Source organism: Echiichthys vipera (assembly GCF_963691815.1).
Source record: "Echiichthys vipera genome assembly, chromosome: 16".
Lineage (NCBI taxonomy): Eukaryota > Metazoa > Chordata > Actinopteri > Perciformes > Trachinidae > Echiichthys > Echiichthys vipera.
Genome location: NC_139841.1, coordinates 15868407 through 15888295, shown reverse-complemented (window position 1 = coordinate 15888295; position 19889 = coordinate 15868407). Strand labels below are relative to the sequence as shown.

General features: G+C 39.4%; 2 protein-coding genes across 2 annotated transcripts; one reads left to right on the top strand and one right to left on the bottom strand.

Moving 5' to 3' along the window:
• Positions 1 to 1577: 1577 nt before the first annotated feature.
• ndufa8 (NADH:ubiquinone oxidoreductase subunit A8) lies at positions 1578 to 7570 on the bottom strand. The gene is made up of 4 exons (XM_083930219.1): positions 7389 to 7570; positions 5744 to 5907; positions 3080 to 3245; positions 1578 to 2055 (listed from the first exon to the last, which is right to left on the bottom strand). The coding sequence occupies exons 1-4, from the start codon at positions 7437 to 7439 to the stop codon at positions 1918 to 1920; spliced, it is 519 nt and encodes a 172-aa protein (XP_083786345.1). The 5' UTR covers positions 7440 to 7570; the 3' UTR covers positions 1578 to 1917.
• A 2087-nt stretch (positions 7571 to 9657) lies between these two features.
• Positions 9658 to 19829, top strand: morn5 (MORN repeat containing 5; the record flags this gene model as incomplete). The annotated part of the gene is made up of 5 exons (XM_083930130.1): positions 9658 to 9704; positions 9807 to 9954; positions 12576 to 12687; positions 13073 to 13204; positions 19711 to 19829. The coding sequence occupies 5 exons, from the start codon at positions 9658 to 9660 to the stop codon at positions 19827 to 19829; spliced, it is 558 nt and encodes a 185-aa protein (XP_083786256.1).
• Positions 19830 to 19889: the final 60 nt, after the last annotated feature.

Here is a 19889-nt window from a genome sequence, read left to right as displayed (position 1 = left end):
GTGCCAGAGCCTGTTTCCTGTGGCGGTGCCGTGTCAAACGATGACCCTCTGCTTCCTGCAAGTCGCATGGAGACAGGCCTGCCACGAGCCCCGGGGCCTCACCGCCAGCCACTGAACAACCTTCGAGTCCCCACTCTGACCGTCTGTGTGTCTGCTTTCAAGTCATTACCCCACCTTGCCCTTTTTGGATGTCACTTTTTCCTAGCCCTGTCTTTTGTTCCCCTTAATTCCTTACCTCCCTTTAACTCTTGCTTCTTTTATTTTACTCCCATTCCCTCCATCCATCCATCTACCGTTTTCTTCCCCTACTTCAATAGGTTTTTTACTTACCACCGCATGTCTGTCTTCACCCCCTTCTCCTCCATGTTTGCCTCTGCCCACACCTCCTTTCCTCTTTGCATCCCTTCTTCCCTCCTCCCTTTGTCCCTCTCCAGGTCAGAAGAGGGTCTGTCAGGCGTTTCCTGTGCAAGCCGCAGGTCCAGACCACACCTTGCGAGGGGATTTCTGCTACTGTCAGTGACGCACTACAGAAACAAGGAGACATGCACCCTCATGCCTGCATACATACACAGAACTACTGTACTCGCTAAAAATATATGGTTGTTTTTGGCAATAAGCTTTGACTATGATGAAATGCTGTCTGTAGGATAAAAAGAAATGTGTGGGAACATGTTGAAAACACGCAATATAGAAAACACATTCAACAGGAATTAAATCAATGCTCCATCTAGAGTAAGCAAAAAGCTCAAAGTGTATTTTAGACTGTCAGCTGATAGCTGTTGACCTCTGTTGAGTGATAGGTCAAGTCTTTTTGTTTTTGTGCACTGAAACAAGACGTTTTTACATCATACGCAAACACCCTAGGGCCACTTCTTTGCTTTTGAGTATGAGAAAGCTGTCAAACCACGCATTACTACTGGTCCCCGAAGAAATCAACCACATGGCACGTGGGTTAAAGACTCAACCTTCCTGACATTTTGTATTGGAGCAAATCAAATCATGACTTATACTAGTTTAGTTTTTAAACAGCCGATAAGCATGCTTAAACAAAATCTGAGCTTACACGGTAACTTATACTTCAACTTTGATCCTAGGCAGTGTCCCGGTGGTACGTGAGTGCACGTGTGTGCATTGGCACAGTTCACTGTTCCACAGGCAAGCATATCTTTGAATCGACTTCTCATCTCCTTCGATTCGGGGTCACGAGTACACACGCGTGCCGGCAGCAATAACACACTTTACTGTGACTTCTGTAGTCTTCTTCCAGTCCAGGTCAGAGGCAGGAAGTGAGCTGGGAGAAAAGAAGGAAGCAGAAGCAGCTCTTCTGGCTGTAGGTAATGACCCTGAACCTTGACCTCCACCCTCACCCTCCATCAGTCTGACAATACACACTGACAAAACACAGATGTGCAAACAGGCCAGAGTGTTGTTGCCTACAATTTGCAGATATTAAAGAACTGTGCTTGGCAATATAAAGTCTGTAAATAGCTGATCTTTCTAATGTTAGGAAATGTATAAATATTTTATTCAGTATTAAGATAACCAAATCTTTAATAGATCAATGAAGACAAAATCTGTACTTATAATTTATCTTTTTATTATTTGACAACAACAATAACAGCATGTTGCATTTGTTCACTCATTACATTTACAGAAGTGGTCAGGAAAGCCATAAGGATTCATGGACTTTGTCATGGAAATCCAACCTTCCTTCTTTTATGAAACTGTTTGACGATGCTGGAGGTACAGCAGATGAAGAGACTGGTAGGACATGAGTCCTGTCCAAAACCAACCCGAAGACCTTACACATTTTAAAATGGTGCAGATGTATAATTGATGTTTCAATGGTCACACGTATTCTAGATGATTTTGGACAGAGCCCATGGGTTTGGAAGATGACTGAATTTCTGAGCTGCCTCACCAGCTCCAGAAGAATAACCTGCTGCCATATTTGGAAGGCTCCAGTTTACCCTCGATGGCTGGGTTGGCTTCGGGGCGTGGTCTAGAATGGTAGGGGTTCTCAGGGATGGCCCGCGAGGTTTCCACTTTGGTCACCTACAAAAGAAAAAGGAACATGCACACCATGACTTGTTAGACAGACACATGGTGCAAATGTATAAACACATTGAAATGACAAAAGGATATTTCGTGGACATGCTCGATTTTAGCGAGGCCAAAATCTAACTAGACAGAACAATTTCTATTATTTGAGTCTGTTAAAACCTGTGCGTGATCTAATAATTGGAGAATGAGCAAACAGACTTTTTTTTCCATTGTAGAAGAGGGTTTTAAAAAACAATTGATTATCTATAATCCTACATCTACCAATAAAAAACATTTCATTTTTTCCATTCACCTTTTCCTCTTGCTGCTCTTTCCCGAAATCATGATTTACATCCTCTCTGCCCTTCTTTACCCCCCGATCCTCTCCCCTGGACTTTCTTTATGACTTCTGGGTCAGGTCTGTCCTTTACTCTCTCTCTCTCTGTTCCTGACAAGCGCTTGTCTTTCTCCAAGACTGGATGTCTCCCAACCCGAATGGGTAAGTCTCATTCAACCTCCTTCCACATTTAGTTTACTCTCGCCATCTCAAACTCAAGTCTTTTAATTTGTTATAAAGCTTGGCAACCAGAGATACTCAGCCAGTGAGTGAACATATTTCACTAGTGATCTCCAGTTTAATCCATGAACAGTAGCTCTGTCTGCAGTTGCAAAAAATGGCTAAACGGCTAGAAAGTTGATTACAGCCATTCACAGATTTCCACGTCTATCCAAGTGTCTTTTCATAGACTGCAGAAATAAATGTCCAAAAAGCCATTGTCAAGATCTGGGTCTTGTTTTTTTGCTTCTACCTAATAAGCACTTGCCAGTGCATTATGCAAGCCCCTTAAAAATAGCAACTTTATGAAAAGAAAAAAAACCCCAGAAAAAGCATGATTTGCCTTCTTAAACTGTAGCTGAATGAGACCACTATGCAGACGCAATCAACGCCTCTTGCACAGCACATAATCAGCCAGAATAGAGCCTATCAACCAAGCTGCTCACATTGTGAATGCAGTCATTCCCTCACAAGCCTTACCTTAGACAGATCTCCCAGTTCGGGCCTTTGCCACCCCAGCTTATCAAGCACGCAGCCGTCGAAGGCTTGCTGCTTTTGACGGCAATGGCGCAGTTCCAACAAGTTTGAATAATCCAGACAGGTCCAGTACTCTGTGAAGGACTCGGCACAGTTTCCCTTGATTTGCCTAAAATGAGGAGTGTAAAGAGAGATTTAAATCAGAATCAAATAGGCAAAAGAAAATTTAAATAGTCCAGAAAACTTAGTTGCTATGCTTGAGCTCTTCAATTTAAAATGTTTTATTTATATTAATATGTTTAAAGGGATATAGGGACTCAGGAGAAGGAACAAAACAAATATTAAGTTCATGTTATGTGCCTCATCTCATCTCATCTCATCTTCATCCACTTATCCGGGGTCGGGTCGCGGGGGCAGCAGCTTTAGCAGGGGACCCCAAACTTCCCTTTCCCGGGCCACATTAACCAGCTCTACCTGGGGGATCCCGAGGCGTTCCCTGGCCACTGTGGAGATATAATCTCTCCTCCCAGCTGGACGTGCCTGGAACACCTCCCTAGGGAGGCGCCCAGGGGGCATCCTTACTAGATGCCCGTACCACCTCAACTGGCTCCTTTCAACGCTAAGGAGCAGCGGCTCTACTCCGAGTTCCTCACGGATGGCTGAACTTCTCACCCTATCTCTAAGGGAGACTCCAGCCAATCTCCTGAGAAAACCCATTTTGGCCGCTTGTACCCGCGACCTCGTTCTTTCGGTCATGACTGTTATGTGCCTGAACTTCTCATATTCAAAATGAACACTAACCATGTCAAGAACTTCCATTAAGAGGTTTATCATAACAACAACTTTTTGAACTGGTGATGTGAATAAAGTGCTCCTAAAAGGTGGCTGGCAGTTGCCAGAAGCACCTAAGAATCAAACCAGGTCCCGGGTGCAATTACAGCTTTTCTCAAATCTTTCCTCATTATAATAATTACAGGTATTGCTCTTTCACAGTAACTCTCAGTTTATCTTCGGGGTCAGAGTGTCGGTTGTTTATTTCAGCTTTAGAATTGGAGGGCATGTGTTTTTTGAGAACTAGAACCACAATCTGTCTGTCTCTCTCTCTCACTCACACACACGCACGCACGCACACACGCGCACCTTAGTAGCTGCATGGGCATCAGGGTATAACCAAAGCTCAGTTTAAAACTTTCAGTAAACACAGACACAGCACTTAGGAGTGAAAAACCCCAGACCACTTCCTCAAATAGCCCCCAAGGGCAGTTTTATAGACACAATGAACTTTGTACTAAACATATTCATGTTTTAAAATGAACAACCCTTTCTTTTTTTCTACAGGTCATTGTTCTTTTTTTTTTTTAAAAAACAGAAAGAAGCAAATGCATAAAGGCTTTCTCAACATCATATTTTAGCCACCACTTATTGATTATTATTTTTCATTACAAGATAATAATTTATCGAGAGGCTGGCTCTTATTTGATAGCCAAAGAAGGCAGGAAAAATGTATCATTAATATTTTTTTATGAAATTAAAATTAATATAAAGTAAAATGAAGATAATTTAAATACTTTGCAGGAATACTGACTCGATACAATTGATCCAAAATAGAGACAGCTGTGAGATTAGTACAATGACACAGATCATCCTGGGACACTAAAAGTAAATGAAAGTTTGACCAAAAATCTATGGTCATCTAATGAAGCAGAAACGCATTATAAAAAGTCCATTACCATCAAACAATAAGTTTGGTTCTTTCCATAACCTGGCCCACTGTGCAGGGTTTATTCTTGAGTTCATATGTGAAATAGGCGTTTACCTAATTATTTTGGAGCTTTCTTCTTCTGTTCACATTTACACAAAACATATAAGTTGTCTGGAAAATTATCAATCCCCTTTCCCTCCATTAGGATAAACTTTGGAATATTAATGACACCAAATGCACTGTTTTCACTCAGACAACCAGAAAATCAGAAGACATCTCATTCAGAGTGATATTCTGACCACTTCAGGTTCAGTGCACTCAGTAGAAACAGGGCATGGGAATTTGTTGAGGACTAATGTGTTATTGACATCTGCCCTTAGTTTAGTACAGAGTTTACAAGTTATCCTTAACCCTACTCTTCTTTTCCTGCAGAACTTGTTTGCACACCTCCATCCCACATGGTGCTTATTTTCAATATTTTCTCTCCTACCATTACATCACTAGCATTAAATCGTAAAAATATTTTGACCAAAGTTTCTAATGGACTCTAGATTCTGCATCCTCCAGCTGGCTCCTGAGTTTAGCCACATCTTCAATCGCTCACTAAGCGCAAGTTTTGCAAATAACATCCACTGTGGCAGCCTTCATCCCAAAAAATTTACATATTTTGCCCTAATCACCAGGATTCTAGTCTAGTCACTGTTATGGCAAGTCCCACAACATGAAGCCGCTGCAACCAGGTGTGTTTTCAGGCCTTCTAAGTTTGATACGTAAGCACAAGGCACCCTTGAGCATTGGTTTCAAACGCACTGAACATTGGACAAAGTGCTCCAGGCCTAGTCAAAACATCCATAGGCCTATGTGACGAGTTGGGATGAAAATGGGTTGCAGCTAGTAGTGTGTGACCCCCTGACGCCAATTAGCCGTGCAGTGTGAAAGGACTGAAAACCCTCAGTGTGAGTTACCTGAAGAAGTTGAGCGCACACTCGTTGACTTTCCTCCCTTCTTCTAGACACTTTCTGGGATCCTTCTCCTCCCAGCGGCAGAGCATGAACTCCTTGTTGGGTTTGTCACACTGGGAGCCCAAATGGTGGGCAGCGGCCTTTAGCACTGCAGAGGACACATTGATCTAGGCAGAGACAGGGTCACACACATGGAAAACAATCAGACTGGGGAAAAATTATAAATCACCAAATAGTAGATACACCAAGAGATTTTACAACTGCAGAGACACACAGCCAACATGTGCATGTGGGAACAGATGGAAACTGGCTAGCTCCAATACTGAAAAGCACACCTTAAAACACTCAATTGTCATATTTAGTCTGCACGTTGTATATTATTCACTAAACTTGTGAAAAAATGATGGAAAAAAATAATAGAAATGATGATGATGAGTGATGACGAGATGAATTAAGAGGCAGCTATGAGGTCAGAACTATTTCTTGCCCAGCATCTCTTTAAACTATCCTCGACAACAGGGGTGTTGGCAGGTGCGTCGATCTCTAATATCCCTTCACCACAGAAGTGATGAAAATGTTTTACAAAATTCATACTGTACTTTAAGCAAATTCTAGCCTCGCACACAATAATTACTGTTGAGAAAATGTGATTACTATAAAGTATATTCTAAAATCTATCTAGCTTTATAAGATAATGTATAGGTAATTGGCAAGACAAGAACCAGTCATACTTTAAATATAAAATAGTACAATAGCATGATATTGCTAGTGAGGAGATAAAAGCATTGAGCAACGAGCATTAAATTGTAATTGTAAAAATATTTATCAAACTAGTGAGTTTAAAAGTGAACTAGTGAATTTAAAACATCATGAAGTTGTTTGTGTGAATCAATTTAAATCATTTTTTAAAATATGTGGAATCAGAAATGTTGACTTTCCACTGCTTATTAGTTATACGATCTTATTCAGAACATCTTTTGATGGGGTTTGTTGTGATTGCTGTCATGTAATGTATTTTTCTTTCATTCCGTTTGTGTTGTCTGGAAGTTGTAACTGTTGCTGCTGCCTATATTGGCCAGTTTTTCTTTGAAAAAAAGGTTCTTAATCTCAATGAGGCTAAACCTGGTTAAATAAAAATATAAAAAGAAATGTGTACCTGCACACATTTATTAGATTCTTGATGTTTTGATATTAGTGTTGCGAAGACACAAGCTCCTTTACACCTGACTTCCAAGGACAAGTCCAACACTGTTGTTGACAAAGACCGACCTGAGACTTGTTTTGGGGACAGCTATTGTAAAGTTACTGACACCATGGGAGTAAAGTGAGGAGGGAATGCGGACTATAAAGAGTCTAATAATGGTTCCTCTAACGCTTACATTATTTAAAGCTGATATCACAAAGATGGGGAACATGCACCAGCTTTAGTTGCATTTATACATATTGGCTGATGGAATTATACTAATCTACGTTATCTAACTAGCTTTCAGCATTGAATTGAATTGAATTGTGAAGGCGGGAAAAGGGATATGGCAAAAGTTAAAAACTTAATAACTGAGCATATTTTGAACCATACAGCAGCTAGCGTTATCAGGCTAGTTAGCTAGCATGTGTGTTACATTAAAGCTAAACAATAACCGCTGCTCACCTCGTCCACGTTCAGCTCTTGCAGTGGGGGAACGTCCATTGTTGTCGGCATGGCGGCGTGTCTGTACGATAAAACAATGGGAGAAAATCAAATACCGCAGCTGAAAAACATTCAAGGTCCTCGTCTGGCCCCAGGACGAGCGACGAGGCCGCGGAGAAGGTCAGTTTACTGAGCCTGCTTCTGTCAGCTGAGAGGCGCGTCCTGATGACGCGACCCAGAGGGCGACCGCTGGCGCATGCGCACTTAAGGAGTATCCCTTTGCCTTTTGCTAAAAAGGCTTGAAAGAGATATCCATATCTTTGATGTTTTTGATAATGCTGGTAGTATGTTATCTCATGAACGTGTTATGTCTGTACACAGTTTTCCTGTTCCCTTCAGAGAGTTTATATCTGTAACTCCTGCTATTCCAATCAGGTGTTGTGCCCATTGGCCGTGAAATACTGCACCACCTTGCGTAAAGTAAAGCAATTCGCCTTTATATGGAAAAACAAATGCATGGGAAATAACATTTTACGATTTTAATGATTCCAGAAGGAGATTGAAGAAAAGTCTCTTTTAAAGACTGTAAATAACCGATGTTCTTCTCAACACAAAATCGGAAAATAGCAAACACAAAACAACACACTTTTGTATGTTCTGTGGAAATATACCCCAGTCATTATAAAATTAATTGAATGGATTGTTTTGAGCAAGTTGAATGTATTTGACTTGGCGTTTCATAAGGCAAAATATAATCCCAGCTTTTCTTGCAATTCATAGTTTTAATAGTATGTGCTTTTAATTGGGTTACCTGTAAATAAGCTATACAGGTACCACCTTCTGATCCCGAATATAACTTATAATGAAAATGTAATGTGGTCTGTATGACGGGGTGCATTTCATGGAAGATTTGCAGAATAGGTACAACACCGTGGACACCTGCTGTTAAGTCTTGACTTAAGGCCCTTTCAAAATACGATTTCCGGGACCATGCTTCGTATTTCAACAATGCAGCAGTGCTGTCTTCCCCGCTGTTTGAACCATATGGTTTGAACAGATCTGAGTTAAAAAAAACAAAACAAAAAACAGCCTAATTGTCATTTTAACTCTTTCTTATGGATGAAAAAGATGTCAAACTGATGGCAGAGGTTATCATAATTGTTCACATGTGCGGCCATTGTGTCTGTTTTGTGTCACGGAGAGTTTGGACCCGGAAATCGTATTTTGAAAGGGTGTTACGTCAGATTTAACAGCTGCATGGAGTTAATTCAACTTCTTAAAAAACACTTGAGTTACAGTGAATATACTGAATGTTGAATCTAATTATGTTGATGCTGCTAACTCTGTCTACTCCATTACACCTGATGAACTTTGTTATCCTATACGCAAAATTCTTTATTCACAAACAAAAATACCTACCTAAATTTGCTCCTTTCCTCCTAGAACAGACCTCTAAGCTTAAATCTCTGATCTTGGTAATAACAAAAAACAGTAATACCTTACTGAGTCATTATGAAAAGTTTTCCCCTGAAGCCCCTAGTTGAACTATCTATTATTTATTTATTCATTTTTAGTTGGTATTATTTATTTAATTGTCTGTTTTTTTTAACTTTTTAAAAATGTATTAATTATTTCACCAATGTGCGGTTTATTATATACCTTGTATTTTTGTACATTTAAATTGTTCAATAAAAAGGGGGGGAAAGCGAACTTAAGGAGTTGTAACAGGATTTTAATTTTTTTTTATTGAAAATATTCACTATAAACATTTATTTTCTTACATGTTCAAGAGCTAAACACAATGCCAAAGTATTTCTAAATTTAGAGACAATAAAATAAACATAAATTAAACTGTACAAAGACATTAAAACACAGAAAAAAGGAATGAAGAATAACAAAAACGTATATGATGTCTGCTAAACTACGGGAGTAAATTTGAAATGCCTAAATAATGTAATATTTTTTGCCAATTTATTATTTTTGAGTTTTAAGTTTTCCATAGTGGTGAAATATGATGTCAAAATATAAAAGGGAGGGCAGTTCAATCCGTTTAACCAAATCATTTTACGGACATAGTGTTTTGCTAAGATAATGTTTAAATTGTTTATGAAAGTTTAAACTGCTCTTCAAGCTGAACAGTTTAAGCTGTAGCCTCGCTATGGCTTTCTGTTGCCACGTTGCCGTGGTAACCGTACAACTGACCGCAGACTCGTCTACAGTCGATATTAAATCCATGGTTTGTAAACTTGTCTATTTCGAGAAGAAAGGGCGCTAGTACATTAATGTTTTAATGGAGTTCATCGGAAGCAGTTACAAAGGAGGAACAAAAAATGGCAGGTAACTGTTAAATTTCTCATAACAAGTCATTAATTGCCAGCTAGCTATGCTAAGTAAGCTAGGAAGAGCAACAGTTGTCAAAGCATCTCTTCTCTACATCAGGATGGATGGAAAAGGAGAGTACACTTTTCCCACAGACACCAAGTATGAAGGAGAGATGAAAGATGGGATGTTCAACGGCAAAGGAGTGCTACACTTTCCAAATGGAAGTAAATATGAGGCCACCTGGGAAAACGGCATCGCTAAACAGGTGAGGAGTAGTGTGTGTGTGTGTGTGTGTGTGTGTGTGTGTGTGTGTGTGTGTTTGTGTCCCTGCATGCATGTCAGAATGCAGCCACATGCATGACTGTGTGTGTTTCACATTGGTTATAGTTGATATTACATCTGGTCCCTTTTAGCAATCACTCACCATCATTGTCATAGTTATTAGGTTTCTCTCCTTTTTTGGTTGCATGAAGCTACAGTCACTCCTGCTCTGATGCAATCTTGCACGAGCTTTTTCATGGGCAACAGCGATCACTCCAATTATTATCATTATTTCCGTTGTGGTTCATTTGAGATGATAGCAGCACTAAAGCCCCACTATCCGTGGCCCAGACTACTGCACCTGCATCCATGCCAGCCCAAGAGAACCTACTTGCATTCAAAACAGACCCATCCAATAACCTCAGATACTCTTGAAATGATATCTGGTAACTTTTGGCTCACTATGAAACTTGCACCTCTCTTCCTTTAAACAATACGTCTTAGCCTGGGGGGTTGAGGATCTCTTGTGCATATATATATTTTTTTTTTTACTATTTTATTCAACAAACTTAACAAGCAGTTAAAAGGATTATACTCCTAACTTGAGAGCCACTGTGTATATTAATGTACTCTCTAAAATCCTAGCAATATAGGTTTCTTTATTAGAAATCTTGTGGTTGAAGTGTGAACGACACTACAGCTTCTATATTTATACATGTTAAAAAAAGTGCGCTGGAATAAAAAGGACAACAAAAACTACCATAATATTAACAGTGACATTTAATTATGTCTGATTCAAGTTAACTAAACATTCTAGTCACAGGCATTTTAGCAGTGAAAGCAAGGTGTAATAAATAACATTAATCAAGGCTGCATTCCACACGTGTTCAAGGACCCTGGTACTGTGAAAGCAGGACCACTTATATTTTTTTCAATTTAGTTCGGTGTTATTTATAGTGACAAATCATATCAAGAGTTATCTCAGGAAACCCTCCATATAGATTGGGTTTAGACCACATTCTTTGGTGTTTAAAGTGTCCCCTTATCCCAAGGGTGTCAAATGTTGTTAGTACTGGAAGGCCACTGTCCTGCATGCTTTAGGATTCTCCCTGCTCCGACACACCTGATTATAATAATGTTCTCGTTATCAAACAGCTGAAGCTCGTCACAGGTTTGAAAATGGTTAGAATCAGTTGTGTTTGAGCAGGGGAAACCTAAAACATGCAGGAAAGTGGCCCTCCAGCACCGGAATTGGGCTGAAGCATTGTTAATGTTATAACTAACCCTATGCATCTCCTGCAATGACCAGTCTAAATTCTCTGCTCTCTTGAATTTGCTTTTGTAGGCAAAAAACAAATAAGCACTCAAAATGTCCATGTTATAAAATCAAAATGAATGCCATTTTCATTACTGCAAATTGTATTGTTGATATCGAAGTAAAAATGTTGTTAAGCGTCCACGTTTTTGTGAAATCACTGCACGATGGATGCTGATTTTTCATCCCCAATAACAGTTGTATCATTCCTCATGAAAACATATAGTCACGTGCACAGTGAGTTCATCCAGAATTCCAAAAGACATATTTTTCCACTTGCCCCTTGCGGTATGTACGTTTGGTTTTATCTTCTGAGGTTTGGAGATATCCATCTCTGAGATTTCCGCCTTAGCCCAAAGACAATGGAAGAAGATTTAAATTCTTTTGTGGCGCTTAAAGCATTGACAAGTGACATTTGAAAACCTCAACAGCAACTTATCTTTCCAGAAAAGGCCAACCCCCAGACCTTGCTTTCAACAGTTTTCACTGGAACTACTTTCTGCCAAAGAAATAGCCCAAGGAAAACTGCCAACAGGGAGGTCTGTGGATTATCTTGAGTAACATTGTTTCTGCTTTTGAGTTTTTCAAATGTATATTTTCCAACTGCTTTGGGAGCACAAATTAAACTCTATTGTACGAGGGATGTAAAAGATGTAAAGATCACAACATTTTGGCACATATTGTCTCAATGACCACACATCACTAGCGGTAATTAACTGAGTACATTTACTCAAGTACTACTTAAGTACAATTTTGAGGTATTTGTACTTTCCTTGAGGAATTCCATTTTATGCTACTTTATACTTCTACTACTACTTTTCAGAATAAATACTGTACATTTTACTCCTACATTTATTAGGTAACTACAGTTACTAGTTACTTTACAGATTCAGATTATTAATACAAAATGTTATCAACAAATGAAGTAGCATTTATTGGTATAGATTAAGCTAAACAGCAGAATATAAAGTAAATATAATTAGCCCCATCTTTATCAGTTGCAACATAAAAGTAATATTAACATTAATATATCAATAATTATAATCTAATAATATAATATTCTGAAATGGGCCATTCTGCATAATAAACACTTTTATTTTTGTACATTAAGTACATTTTGATGCTAATACTTTTGTACTTTTACTTAAGTAACATTTTAAAGGCAGGACTTTAACTTGTAGCAGAGTATTTCTACAGTGTGGTATTACTTCTTTTACTTAAGTATAAGCTCTGAGTACTTCTTCCACCACTTCATGTGAAATGTATGACTAAATAATGGGGGTGATATCACCATTGTGCTTTCTCATAAGGGGTCATTTACCTTTGCTGATGGTCTGCAGTTCCAGGAGAAGGACTGGGACTACTGCGATGGTTACGACAGGCGATTCTACAGTGAGAGGTGCAATGGACTGAGACCTGCAGGTTGGAATTAGTTTATATCTTTGTGTACAGTATTCACTCATTCGCTCTTTCAGTCATTTGACAGTGTTTCTTTTCTATCCCACTCACATAATTACTTATTGTGGTCATAGAGTCATTTCTCCGTATTGTTGTACTGATTGTGTGTCTCACTTAGACTTAGAAGTATATCATTTAGTAATACCGCTTAATGAGTCGTGGTCTATGTCCATCACTGTTCTGAAAAATAAAGAAACTTTGCATCACTTTACCTGTATGAGCAAACACAATTGAACATATTCAAGATATATTCAAGAGCCTATATTGATCATAATGACAAGGACTTGTATTAGTTGTAAACCACCGTAAGATCACCATTCAATACAAAACAACTGCATTGTCCATACAGGAGAATCTCAGCTAACTGATCTGCATCCGCCATGCGTCATTCCTGATGGATGCTATGATTGTGGAGACGGTTTCTATGACCCCAATACCAGAATCGTCACTTCCCACACTGGCAGATTCCTCAGGAATGCAGGTGAGAAAGTGCTGTAGTCCTGTGATACCAAAGATGACTGGCTTATAGGACACGTGTCTTCTCACAGTGTTGATGTAACCCCTTACTTTGATTCATAATAATGATTATTTGCTACTTAATAATGGATACCGTAACCTGTGAATTATGTACTTACTGTGAGGTGAACAGAGGTACCACAATCCAGATAGGAAACTCACATTTTCATATCGCTCTCATAATCAAAATCATACCTCCTTCTCTCACTGCTTATTTTGCTGTAGTTTGTGCACATTTTTCCCCCACTAATTTGAGGCCAAATTGGCTCCATCTGAGTGTTGAGTAATATCCAAGCATCTTAGCTTGTTGTGCCAAAGAAAATGAGAAAGATGAAAGTCAAGAGCAAACACAAATTTCCATTTCAAATTAAGTATACACAGTTTTTACGTCCAGTGAAGCACCTTGTCAGTGATAGATTGCCGTATGTTAAATGTAATTATATAGCAACTTTACTAGAATGGCTTTCGGAGAGAGCAGACCTCCATCAGGGCCGACGGCGCGTTCACATGCTCCTCGAATCATCCCATTTCCCGAGTTGGGAAGTTGTTCTTCCAACTTGGCTGTGTACATGAGCTTTAAATCATAATGCAGAAACAACATGCTACAGAAAAGATGTGTTGTATTTTGTTGCTCAGAGTGTTTAAACCATATGTTGGTGGCTATTTCCAGTAGGCCTTTTTGCGTGACAACAACATGTCAGATGATCGGTGACATTTGATGTGTAACTCATTTTTCTTGGAGTTTGTTTTGTCTTTTTTTTAAATTGTTTTTCGCATCCATAACCATCAAATACCTGAACAAAGTGTTCTAATTCATTCATTCGTCAATCATTGTTTGATAAAGGTGAATTATTCAAGGAAAGAAATGCCCACTCTGGCCTAATACTTCAATAAGATTCAAGAGTTAAAAGCCATACAATCAGTTCTGACGGAACCATTGTTGCTGTCCTTTCAAACAAGGTAGTAGCTCAAAGTAAAATGTTTTCTACTTTTCAACAACCCCACTTTTTGAGTACAGGCCACAGAAAAAAGCCTTATAGAAATTACTTTACAACATACCAAAGCTCTTGTATTGAATAGGTCTCAGACAGGACCCATTGTCTCTGCCCATTTCTTTGAATAACTGCATCTATGGAAGCATACAGTGTGGCCATATGGGAAGGATTTGATAGCAATGGACCTATGGACTGATGTTAAATGGATTATCCCTGGATTCTCTGATGGAAGATTATTGCTACAAGTCATCTGATAAGCATGCTTCTATAGGCAATTGCAGTCATTTCAAAACTTTTTTTTCCTTTTGTTATTTGTCAAAAGTGGAAAATTCAAGACACATTTTTCCACTGAACGGGTGCCCAGTGTTGGAAATCCTGATTTGAAGGGAATGCGGTCTGTCAGGTGTCCAGACAGGAATTCCCAAATTCTGACATCCTCTGCTCGTCATGTCTCCTACGATTTTACATCACGAGACAATAATGTGAATTAGGCAGCGGGTTGTGAATGCAGTCTGTAAATACAGAGCTTTGGGCTCACTAAGGTTAAGTCCAGTTTTACTGCTGTGCATCAGAGATGTTTGACATTGCTGTTTTTATTGGACACATGCTGTACAGTATACCTAGACACAGCTGTAATCACAGGTACATGCATGGGGGGGGGGGGGGGGGGTACAATCTTGCAGGACTCTTGTAACTTTAAATTGCAGAAAGGCAGCAAGCCTTCAAATTATATCTTTTGTTTTCTCCGGAGCGTCAATGTCTTGATCTGCATGTGATGATTCTCGGCAGAATATTTGTATTCAGATGAGCTACTTGCAACATGATACAGATTAGTTCCGCAAGCACGCATATCTCATTTACATACGTGGAGGGACAGAAGGAAACAGAGGAGAAGATCTACATCCTGGCCAGATGTCTTCAGCGTGTGTAAGAAGACAAAAATATGTTTTGTGATTCTTTTCTTGATGCGGGTTGTTCATCATTATTACAGATCTGGTATTGATCAGTGGAGCAGAGTAGAGCAGATTTTTTTTGAAGTTGAGATGAAAAAGAAGAGAAACTGAACACTTTCCAACAATACTCTCACTCTCTGTTTTGATTTAAATAAATATGGAGTCAAACAGGAACTATTTAATTGATGTGTGCCTGTTTATGTGCAAGTGTGTGGAGAGCTGTGGCTTGTGCTGTGTATCACATACACTACCTATTTGCGCTTTCCTTCTTGCCTCGGTACAATTCTTGAGAAGAATGCTCCCGTATCCTGTATGGATTTATTTTTCAACCCTGAGAGGTGAAGTCACATTTGTCACAGTGGGTGTGAAGACAGAATTTATTGCCTCATGGCTTCCGCCCAGGATGAGGACTGTGAAGATGATGGGACACAGGGAAGACCCACCCTCCCAGAGGGGACGTTTGCTGCGGCAAGGAAAGAGGAAGGAGCTCCCCGTGTAGTTACAACTGGATGTAGGAGCAGAAAGAGCTAAGCCTGTGAAGACAAAGCCTCATATCTAGAAAAGTTGCAAAAAGGATGCATATGGAACTGGTTCAAACTGCAGATGATTGCCCTCCTGAACTGAACATTGTTGCTAGGAAATATCAGGCTAAACTTAACTCACTGGCCAAAAGTGACCTATTGCAAAGTTCTGCCCTCGTTAGTTACTGTTGCTAACTTGGACAAACAGTCCATATTGGCATAGTGCCAGGTAGCAAAACAATAGGATCTGTTGCTAATATTCCCTTAGAGGCCATTGATTATTTTCGGAGTTGAACCGGTTTCTTGTCATCAAGGAGCTGCCGTATGGATATGGAGAGTGGTAGGAGTAAGTGTGTCAGTTGGGATTATAAGTGGGAACCTCGTTTCACAAATTAGTCCAAAGGGTTCAAACGTAAGATGCAACATTGCTGAAAAACATCCTATACTGATACTGGTACAATTACATTAAAATGCCCATTACTTGTAGGGTTTCCTTCACATGTAAAATTATTCTCAAGCAAACCACTGAGAAAACTGCTCCCTAAATACAAGTCGGTTTGGAACGCAAACAATATTACCAATAATGTGATGTATGTCCCTCATTATGGCCTGCTCAACACTTTAGAAACCAATACTAACCAACATTAATAGAATGAGACTGATTCAAACTTGTTCACTCAGCAAGTCCTAAAAAAACATATCACAAAATTCACTTGACTCATTGGTTCTGGGCAAGGACAAGGAAGCCTTTACAAGGATAAGAGAAGTCATTACTGCGCATTGACCAAAATTACTCTACGAGAAAATGGAGTAGTCTTTTTTTAGCCTCCTTTACCAACACATGAACCGACCAGGTTGACATCGGACGTTGATTTTTATCTTCTCGTTTGGGAAAATATCATCTTGAAAAACAATTTCTTCCTGAATAGTATTAAATAATTCTGAAATTTAAGGAAATAAATGCCATTGACTCCGAGTTTCATTTGGGTTTCCAGCCTTAAAGAGTCACATCATAATCCAAACCAATTGATTGGTTGGTGATTGGTTTGGATAACGGACTTTATCATCTTACTTCTACTTTACTACCGCAGCTTTTACTCGTTCCACATCACACAGCTGGGTAAACCAGGGAATCTGAACTGAAAAGGAAGACATGTCAGTGTACTGCACACTGTTTGTTAAGTAACATGTAGCACACTAATTCATACTTATGTACATTTTAAAACACTGCTCGTTAAGCAACGGGTGAGGTTCAGTGATTGAGGTTTGAATCAGGATTTGATTTCCTGAATATCTTTTAATTCACACTTTTATTGTTGTATTGTTATCATTACAACAAACATGTGCTTCCACTTACTACCACCCCACTGTGTCATAGTTAACCAGCCCATCTTTAATAAAGCCAATAGACTACAACACAATGAAACTATTACTGTTAAACCTGAAACACAAATCACATAATCAACAAACAACTCTAAAAGGCTGTTTACCCCCCACCCCCACCCCAAGAGACACATAATTGTACTTAATTTGTCATTGTTACTGATTAAGATTGTTACTTAAGTTTGAAAGTAAAATATAAAACATTTGCATTGCTCTATAAAACTGTAATTAAAAAAGGGAAATGGGAAAGATACATAGGCCACATCTGCACAATCAAATCTCCTTGCTGATTGAGCGTGTTCTGTTATTACAAACAAATACACACGGTCAGTTGTGTATATTCTCTCTTGGCAAAGGGCAGCAAGAGTCGGCAGCGGTGCAGGAGGCGGCAGCAGCTCCAGCAGGGGCCATGTGTTGCCATATTGTTTGTAGCACTTTCCTGTTTCTGGTATAACTGCTTCCATGTAAAACTCCGAACAGAAAGAGTTCCACACTGAAAAACATTCCACTGCCAAGGAAAATACCTCTGGTGACCAAACCGCGGCCCCTCCCTTTGTCCCCGTCCAGCCGAGGTGTTTCACAGACAGATAACATCAGCCGGGGCCCTGGGGAGTGGAACATATCCTCGCGCTGCCTTTCCTGAAACTCTCATTTTTCATACATCTTAGAGACAAAAAATTCACCGTAAAACAGGATTCACATGTTAATCCCGTGAGCTGTGGCAGATGGATTAATAATTTTAAAGATCAGTATCTCTCTTTCAAAGCTAGAAAGTGGAATGCCGCCGTTGTTTTCTGTGATGTCATCAAGACACAAGGGTTGCTTCACTTGCAGTGAATTGGATACAGATGACTTATACGTGTGCATTCGAATGTTTATTTGAGCTTTCACATTTAAGTAAGTTTGATTTCACTGTGGTGCCTCCACTTGGAAACCACATAACATGTGACCCTGAATAAGTCCACAACTCATCTCAGTAGGTGGACCAGGTTCAGAGTTTGCAATTCAGTGTCGTTGCTCTCCTGTTTCTGTGAATACTAAATCCAGCAGAATACAATCATCCTTATGCAAATCACTATGGTACAAGACAGCAGATTTTTGCTTTTACTAATTAAGCCAGTGTGTCTTTCTTTGAGTGCGTGTCCGCTCACGCATATGTCCATGTTGCTTCGCAGCCATTAGGCTGGAAGGAAACACTTTTCCCTCTGAGTGTATTTTAAGGATTAAGATAAACAGACTTTAACAAGGTGCCATTATCGCTTCCACGCACTCTCTCTCTCTCTCTCTCTCTCTCCTACATGTGTACATTGCAAAAAGGTTGTCCATGTATGTTGTTACAGTTAAGATGCATATCAACCTAAAACCTTTTAATAACCATGTGTGTTTAGTGTTTACTTAATTTTACTGCAAAATCTTGCCTGAAGTTTGTCCTATACATTTGACACCATCATTACTTCAGAAAGACATGACAATGGCTAATATGATTTGATGTATTTATTTCTGTTTTTATAACCGCAATATCCCAATTCAAAGGAAAGATGGAAAGAGTCATTGGATTAGGTCTATAAGTTAAATGTATTGGCTTACAAAAACTGGTGAATCACAAAAATGTCCTGCTGTCTTCAGATTGCAAGTAATTACCTAAATATACCAGCCACCTGTGCCTTCAAATAACCCAAGGTGCCAATTACATTTGACTTAAATCCTGAAATAAACGTTGCTATACAATCTCAAGAGGGCAGAATTACAGCAAATGTGAAAATGTCCCAATCTATTGATCATTAAGGCAGGTTGTGGTTTGTGGCTAATTGAGGTCAGTCTAAATGTAATGACGTATAGGCTTCAATAACTACCTTTTCTGTTAACAAATGCATAACAAAGACTGTTTGTGTGGCAGCTGTCCACGTGTCTGATACGTTCAATTGACCTTCTGATCAGAACAGGTAGAAAGGGCAGAGAGAGAGAGAGAGTGAGAGAGAGAGGTGTTTTATACATGAAGTGGCTGTTAGTGTTGATGCCTGGCAATTACACACAATCAGTCCAAGAGCTGCAGACCTGCACCCCCTTACAATGGAGCCCCGCGCGCAGTGGAACCTAGGGGTGAGGCCCCGCGTGCTGCTCAAGTGCGTGCAGCTGCGGGTGCTCCAGAGAAAGCTCACTTCCCCTGCAATTAGCTACTCATTTCAGTTTCAATAATGAAAAAACTGGTTTATTATCAGCTCCTCTGGCAGTCGTTTCGGTTTAAAAAAAATAAATCGGCGTCCATTTTTCTTTTTGGTGGGTGGGGAGCTATTATTTTTTGGTGTCTGAAGTGGCACTGAGAAGTTATTTTCTCCTAATTGTCAGGCTTATCTTGATTTGACAAATTTACCCGATACTTGAATGGCACTTCACCGACTCACAAACAAAATGACCTGTGGTTTGATTATGCAGGCTTCCCTTTTTTAGTAGAGTTTGATTTAAACGCTTTACACTTAAATCTGCGGTACATAGTTTATTTTTCTAAGTCATTATAGATCAAACGTTTAAAAAAAACAATGCACATTTAAAACTCAAAACTCTGTTTCCAATACTATTAAAGAAAAATCTCAATAATTTCAAATTGCATCTTTCCAACAGATGACTCGGAACATGAGTGGATTGTGCGGACTTGTCGGAAAGCTGGGGATGAGGTTGTTGGCATTGATCCTGAAAAGTGTGTTGCAACCCTTCTTGAGGGGACCAGCAATATCAACTGATTTCATAACTTATTAAAATTCTGGGAAATTTCTCGTTTTTGTCTTGAATCGTCTTTGTGT